At 38.0% G+C, this 8,681-nt stretch overlaps 1 protein-coding gene across 1 annotated transcript; it reads left to right on the top strand.

Moving 5' to 3' along the window:
* Positions 1-4,012: 4,012 nt before the first annotated feature.
* On the top strand, positions 4,013-8,205 carry LOC134805714 (uncharacterized). Its single transcript, XM_063778960.1, has 4 exons — positions 4,013-4,154; positions 4,435-5,356; positions 7,864-8,016; positions 8,196-8,205. Exons 1-4 carry the CDS (start codon positions 4,013-4,015, stop codon positions 8,203-8,205), a joined length of 1,227 nt encoding a protein of 408 aa, XP_063635030.1.
* The last annotated feature ends 476 nt before the right edge of the window (positions 8,206-8,681 follow it).

Below are 8,681 nucleotides of genomic sequence, written 5' to 3'. Positions count from 1 at the left end.
AGTACCGGTTGAAAGTTTCAACCTACTAATTATTTGTTTTGCTAGTACCGGTTGAAAGTTTCAACCCACTAATTATTTGTTTTGCTAGTACCGGTTGAAAGTTTCAACCTACTAATCATTTGTTTTGCTAGTACCGGTTGAAAGTTTCAACCTACTAACTATTTGTTTTGCTAGTACCAGTTGAACGTTTCAACCTACTAATTATTACTTATACCAACTGCTGCATAGATGTGATGTACAGTTTACTTCTTGCAATTTATTTTTCTTGTTAGTCCGACTCCGACTTACTACTCAATTCATGAGTTTACGTGTCTACTCCTACAGTAAAACAATAACAAAGCCCTTGGCATTCATCAGTCTAAGTACGCTATCTATAGTTCTTGACTCACTTGACATCGTAAAGGTCCTTGATAATTTAACTCGTCCGTTACCTGCTAGCATTGTTTATTATCATAAACAGCACATACCTATGTATATATGTATAAATACATGTTAAGTCGACACCAAGTTAACATCTATTCATACCCATATCGTGCTATGAATAGCATTTCAATTGATTATACCTGGTTATTTTAACCGAACAATATTTCTTTTAGGACATAAGGTCCATAAAATGTATACAACTATACCGACTTGATATGCAGGATTGCAGGTTTCTCTATACGTTCCCTCATGTAAAAATATCTTAGTATTTAATTACACGACTAAGTAGGTCGGTATATTTTAAGTATGAACGGTAAATACACAACTCATAATAATCATGATTTCCGCGAAGGTAGTTTGATTATTTACCGTTTATATCATATGAATTCTAATATACGATTTTGAGTCAGAAAATAAACCATGTACCATCTGTATTTGTAACACGCAAACCATCGGCATATTCGTTTCTGTCATTTCATGGAAAAATTCATGGCTAATACGTCGGTGCCACATCATAGGAATAATGTAACATGAGTACATTATTTTTTGTAGTGACCCCAATTATTGATCTATCTTGCATTGATTACACTTTTGGATTTACATTTGGTAACCAGGCGGCTTAGCACGGTCGCGTTTCCATCCCTTGTCACCATGCCTGTCACGTTCTAACAAGTATGTAAGTGCGAAAGGGACGCGCATAGTGACAGTCGATAAAAACGGAACCGTGCTGAGCCCGCAGGCTCACGCACAGTAGCCATTGTCAAAGAGTTAGTGTAATAAGCACGCGTATATTTCTTCTTTGCTTAGTAAACATTCCTCCCGAGCTACGTACCATCAATTATTTACTCAATAATAGTTGTAAAGTTAACCACTGTTCTTATGTAAACAGTCGACAAAATCAACTGTGCATATACATAATTGTTTTTATTAACATTGATTGTAAACAAAACTATAAAATTAGGTATAGGTACTAGATCTACGTTTTTACAGTAATATTTAAATTCTGCATTAGTTTCTTTAATACTCCTCTTACGTGAGTTTGGAATTTCATAACCTACTTACGTAAGTACCGCCTAACAAAATCGTTGCAGTTTTAATATTTTCGTATTATGTACAACCGTACATCACTCGTTACACAGAATATCACCTCGCCCAAAATTTTGTATTACCTGAATACAATCGGCAGCTCGGGAGGAAATGGACAAATACGGTAGCTATTAGGTTAGGATTTCCATACCTTAGATTTGTTTTTTTTTTCCGCCACCGTTACCTTTCCTTTCCGTAATTTTTTGTAATATTTTACCCTCGTCGCCATCTGTGACGTCCAGGCTCCGTTGTGTACTGGGTGATCAAATGAAACAACTGTTATCACTTGTGCACTCCGCCAGCCACCCACTCGCCATGACACTTCTCCACTGAGTGAAGCTAGCGGGTAGTTGCGTCGTACTGTTTATTGTGTAATCGTCACATCTAGGACATTTTGGATGACCTAAAACAAGATACTATCGTTAGTACCAACCAACACTATATCGCGTCAGTTTATTTTTAAGTACTATGTTGTACTAATTTGGACGACCTATAACAAAAGGTCCTATCGTTAGTACCAACCACCACTATCGCGTCTACTAGACTAGTTACTAGGTACATTTGACTCTTTTGGTTTGTTAGTACCAGTCCAACATTCAACTTACTAATTATTCTCTGTTTGTATCGCAGGTAAGTGTTATGATTTCGCTTATCATTTCTTTTGTTTGCTAGTACTAGTTGAACATTCAACCTACTACTTATTTATTTTGCTACTACCAGTTGAAAGTTCCAACCTACTAATTATTTGTTTTGCTAGTACCAGTTGAAAATTCCAACCTACTAATTATTTGTTTTGCTAGTACCAGTTGAAAGTTCCAACCTACTAATTATTTGTTTTGCTAGCAACAGTTGAACAATCAACCTACTAATTATTTGTTTTGCTAGTACCAGTTGAACATTCAACCTACTACTTATTTATTTTGCTAGTACCAGTTGAACGTTTCAACCTACTAATTATTTGTATTGCTAGTACCAGTTGAACGTTTCAACCTACTAATTATTTGTTTTGCTAGTACCGGTTGAAAGTTTCAACCTACTAACTATTTGTTTTGCTAGTACCAGTTGAAAGTGTCAACCTACTAATTATTTGTTTTGCTAGTACCAGTTGAACATTTCAACCTACTAATTATTTGTTTTGCTAGTACCGGTTGAAAGTTTCAACCTACTAATTATTTGTTTTGCTAGTACCGGTTGAAAGTTTCAACCTACTAATTATTTGTTTTGCTAGTACCAGTTGAAAGTTTCAACCTACTAATTATTTGTTTTGCTAGTACCAGTTGAACGTTTCAACCTAATAATTATTTGTTTTGCTAGTACCAGTTGAACGTTTCAACCTACTAATTATTTGTTTTGCTAGTACCAGTTGAACGTTTCAACCTACTAATTATTTGCTTTGCTAGTACCGGTTGAAAGTTTCAACCTACTAATTATTTGTTTTGCTAGTACCGGTTGAAAGTTTCAACCCACTAATTATTTGTTTTGCTAGTACCGGTTGAAAGTTCAACCTACTAATTATCTGTTTTGCTAGTACCGGTTGAAAGTTGCAACCTACTAATTATTTGTTTTGCTAGTACCAGTTGAACATTTCAACCTACTAATTATTTGTTTTGCTATACCAACTGCAGCATAGATGTGATGTACAGTTTACTTCTTGCAATTTATTTTTCTTGTTAGTCCGACTCCGACTTACTAATCAATTCATTTGATGCTGAGTTTACGTGTCTACTCCTACAGTAAAACAATAACAAAGCCCTCGGCATTCATCAGTCTAAGTACGCTATCTATAGTTCTTGACTCCCTTGAGATCGTAACGGTCCTTGATAATTTAACTGGTCCGTTACCTGTTAGCATTGTTTATTATCATAAACAGCACATACCTATGTATATATGAATACATGTTAAATCGACACCAAGTTATCATCGATTCATACCCATATCGTGCTATAAATAGTGTGACGTTTATACAATAAAAGTACAATGCGAACTACCTGCAAGTCGACATTCTGTTGTCAACTGTCATGGCGTACAGGCGGGTCGCGGAGCACACGTGACTGACCAACTGAGTTTTATTTATCACCTTGTAATACAACAGAACCTAGACGTCACAATGGCGACGAGGATAAAGAACGTAAGAAAAAACAAAAAATCGATGTAGTTGCTAAATAACCGACAAAAAGTTATCAGTTTGAAATTATTTTTTCAATAAAAGGGAGGGAAGAGACGAATGACCCAAATAGCACAGGTATGATGGACCCATTGTGGACTTAATTTATATTTCTTAAGCTTCATTCTTCAGATATAAAAACCAGGTAGTCCTTTAACCTACTAGGCAACTCATCGCATGTTTAAAGTGGGTAGAAAAAACTTTAACTCGAACAGGTCTATCCCCACTTTTCCACCTAGCCTTGGTGGGTAGTAAGGCTTGCCGCCATTGCTCATTCTTTATTCTTGCGAGGCAACGAACGCACGTAAAATCATAATTTATTTCGAAGTCGTTTACAAAATGCCTAAACGTAGTGCAGAGGAAAAGATAGCACATTATACGCGTAAAATTCAAAGAATACAAGAAAAGAAACTCAAGCGAAATCGCCGAGTTATACCAGTGCTACCAGATTCTTCAGATTCTGAAGAAAAATCAGGTAAGTGTAACTATTTTTGTAAAAACTTACACTTTGTGGTCAAATATCATGCATTTAGTGCCGCGCGGGCCGTGAGTCCACGTCGGTAACTATAAACCTGGGGGGCGGCCGAGAGTCGTCACGAAGGTAAAACTAGCTTGGGGGTTGGCCGCGAGTCAACACGATAGCAATGTGTATAATATTACCTCATAAATATTATAGTATATTTAAAACACCTTATGGGTTTTATTTGTAAAAACATTTGTAGCCTACCCTCGAATTAAAAATATTTATTTTCTATTTTTAGACCTCGAAAATATTATCGACGATGCCCCGGTGATTGAAAATAACGAAGAATTGGAAATGCCTGTCCCAAATTCGAATGAAGAACCGCCACCGCAACCTCAAGCGGAGGCAGGTGATATTGAGACAGCCCCTGTACTGGACGCGGAGTTACTGACAGCTCTTGGGGAGGCCACAGACGATGCTCCAAAATATGGCGAAAATATCCATCCCGACTTGGCACAAAGATGGTTACCTATATTACGTAAAGGTATGGACAAAGAAGCCAAGGACAAACTCATAAAAGAGTACAGTATACCAGAAAACTGTAAATTATTAAGAGCACCGTCCTTAAATGCCGAAATCTCTGCGGCAGTTACAGACATAGCAAGAGGTCGCGACAAGAAAATCGAAGCAGAACAACAGCAGTTAGGCGTTGGATTATCTGCTATAAACAGAGCCATGACCTTACTTCTAACGACCGATGATAAACAAAGTAAGGTACAAGCGATAAAAATCCTATCTGACGGATGTCGGATTTTATCTGACCTACATTACTCAGAAACGCAGGCCAGAGTAAAACTGGTCACTCCAGGATTAGACAAAGTCTTTCTCAATCTGATTCAAGATGTCGAGAGAGACGAGACCCTCTTCAGCAGTAAGCTCTCAGAAAAGATTAAGGCATCAAAGGCGATCGAAAAACAAAGCACTCAGATTAAAAAGACAGTCACGACCCCAGCCAGCTCAAATACATTTCAGACTGCAGGTCCATCGTACTCTCGGTACCGGGGAAACTGGACGAGGCCCGCTCGCTTCCAACCGACGAGCCGACGAGGGCGCGGCGGGCCACGCTGGAGCACGCCGGCAGCTTACAGACCGGCAGCGCCGACCCCCGCGCAGCCGCAGCCCAAGACAGCTTACACCAGGCCACGTGCGCAAGCGCGACAGTAACTCAGGTACACGCCGGTCGGCTTAATGCTTTTTATAATTGTTGGGTCAATGTTACGAATAATAGGACCATATTAGACTGGATAAAATACGGATTTCCAATTCCGTTTACCGGGCCTATTATTCAATCTGTAAAACCTGTCAATTCATTTTCATGCCATGAGAATCATGAAATGAATTTAGCTATTCAAAATTTAATTGATTTAGGTGCTATTACTGAATGTCAACAAAGCAATGATCAGTTTATATCAAAGTTATTTTTACACCCTAAATCGAATGGTAGCTATAGGTTCATTCTCAACCTAAAAAATCTTAACAAATTTGTTGGTAAATCCCATTTTAAAATGGAAGACTTTAGGACCGCTTCAAAATTAATTCCTAAAAATGGATTCATGGCTACCATCGATTTAAAGGAGGCATACCTACTAGTACCTATAGCTAATGCCGATAGAAAGTATTTGAGATTCGAATATAACAATATTACATACGAATTTACCGCATTGCCATATGGACTTTCAGTAGCACCTAGAACTTTCACCAAAATCATGAAAGAAGTAGTTACATACTTAAGGAAACAAGGATTTACATCGACTATATATCTGGATGATATTTTATGTATTGGAAGGGATTACCGCGAATGTAAACAAAACGTAGAAGAGACTCTTCGTCTACTTGAGTGCTTAGGATTTGTTGTAAATTATAACAAGAGTTCTTTACAGCCCCAACAGTGCTGTAAATTTCTAGGTTTTGTTTACAACTCAGTGGAAATGTCAATATCCCTTCCTTTAGAGAAACGTAACAACATAGCACAGCTATTGAAAAAGTTTATTAAATTACCTGTTTGCACAATAAGAGAGTATGCTCAATTGTTAGGAGTACTAACAGCCGCATGCCCAGCAGCTAAATACGGCTGGTTGTATACTAAGTTGCTCGAAAGGTACAAATTCCTTGCTATTCAAAAATATCGGGATTATGAAGTAAAAGTAAAACTCTCGTCTGAAATTTTACCTGACTTGATTTGGTGGAGTAACAATATTTATGAAATTTCTTGTCATTTAGGTAACTCGAAATTCGATTTGGAAATATTTACAGACGCGTCGCGTACTGGATGGGGTGCATTCTGCGGCGGTATGTGTGCAAACGGCGCATGGAAAGACGAAGAACAAACATTCCACATAAATTATTTGTAATTGTTAGCGGTCTTTCTAGGTCTAAAATGCTTTGCGCGTAATAAATATAACTGTGCCTTGTTGTTACGTGTCGACAATACCACCGCGATTAGTTACATCAATCGGATGGGAGGAATCCAGTTCCCCCACTTAAATAGCCTAACAAGGTCTATTTGGCAGTGGTGCGAAGAGCTTAAGATATGGTTGTTCGCGTCTTACATCAACACTAAGGATAATGTAGATGCAGACAGGGAATCCAGAACAATTAATCCAGATATTGAATGGAATTTGAGTAAGGAAGCTTTTGACCAGATAACCTTACACTTTGGATTGCCTCAAATTGACCTCTTCGCTTCTCGTACCTCTGCCAAATGTCAGACATATGTATCATGGAAACCAGACCCTGACGCTCTTACCGTTGACGCCTTTACAATTAGCTGGTACAATACATTTTTTTATGCGTTTCCGCCTTTCGCACTCGTTCTCAAGTGTTTACATAAAATCATATACGACAACGCCACGGGTATACTAGTATTCCCGTATTGGCCGTCCCAACCGTGGTTCCCGCTATTATTAAGATTAATAATATCTGATATAATATATTTTGACCCAAATAATCACATTGATCAATTTCGTTGTTCCAGAACTCGGAATCAGAAATTGACCCAGTTTACCCTGGCGGCCGCGAAGCTCTCCGGAGCGCGTTTTCAAGTAGAGGAACCCCAGATGCGTCACTGAGTCTCATGCTAGCTTCTATCTCGAAAAATACATTACGTCAGTATGACGTTTCTTATAAATTGTGGTGGAAATTTTGTTTAAATAATAATATAGATTTTTATAGGGGTTCGATTTCTGCTGTTCTGTCATTTCTAACGGAGGAATTTAATAAAGGATCATCATACGGATCATTAAATAGTCATAGATCCGCACTGTCGCTCCTACTTGGATCTAGGAGCACCTCAGATGACCAAATTAAAAGATTATTGAAAGGTGTATACAAATTAAAACCCATGATTCCTAAATATAGTAATACATGGGACCCTCAAGTGGTCCTAAATCATATTGCTTCATGGACTCCTAACAGGGAAATTGGTCTTGAAAAATTAACTAAAAAACTGTCGATTTTGTTAGCTATATGTACTGCACACAGAGTACAGACACTTTCATTAATTAAAATAGAAAATATTAATGTAAGCCCAAATGGTGTTAAGATTATGATTCGTGATATAATAAAAACATCGGCCGCGGGTCGTGATCAACCAATTTTGTTTCTACCATATTTTCAAGATAACAGAAATATATACTGAATCCTGGCTGACCTCGAATTTTTATGACAGAGAATATGTTGACGAAAGATACATAGTATATAGGTGCGACCGGTCGGAGGTGGACAGCGGCGCTGCGCGCGGCGGGGGCGTGCTGGTGGCGGCGCGCCGCGAGCTGCTGCCGCTGCGCCGCGCCTGGCCCTGCCCCTCCCCCGCGCACGCAGAGTGTGTTTGGATATCACTCCCTATTTGTAATGATCACTTTAACTCTCAGCGTAGATACTTAAATATAGCATGCGTATACATTCCGCACGGATCTAACCACAAAGATGCTATCGAATCATTTTTTGACATAACTTCTCGACTTATTCTCGATCACCCTGATGATGTATTCCTTATTACAGGGGACTTTAATATCTCCCATGCTGAATGGTTAGGTGGAGGCTCCGGAGCACTATCCTTAAATAATTCTAGTAATGTTTTAGTTCAATTTATGCATGATTTTATGTCGCTCAGTAATTTAAATCAATTTAACAATATTGTTAATGTCAATAATCGTATCCTCGACCTCATATTTAGTAACGAGCTTTGTACAGTCACTAGGTGTGATATTCCGTTGACTCCAGAGGATGTACACCATGCGGCATTATTTTTAAATTTAAAACTTAATTATACTGCGCCTATTAAACCCGCTAAAACGCTTATATATAAATTCTATTTAGCAAATTATGATGATATTAACAGTGACTTATTAAATATAGATTGGAACACATTTTTCAATAATTTAAATATCGAAGGATGCGTAACCAAGTTTTATAATTTGTTATATACCTTAATTGACAAACACGTACCTTGCTGTTATTCTAGAAACTCGGGTACAAATTATCCTG

The sequence above is a fragment of the Cydia splendana genome, unplaced genomic scaffold (genome assembly GCF_910591565.1).
Source record: "Cydia splendana unplaced genomic scaffold, ilCydSple1.2 scaffold_50_ctg1, whole genome shotgun sequence".
Classification (NCBI taxonomy): domain Eukaryota; kingdom Metazoa; phylum Arthropoda; class Insecta; order Lepidoptera; family Tortricidae; genus Cydia; species Cydia splendana.
This window is presented reverse-complemented; position numbering and strand designations above follow the sequence as displayed.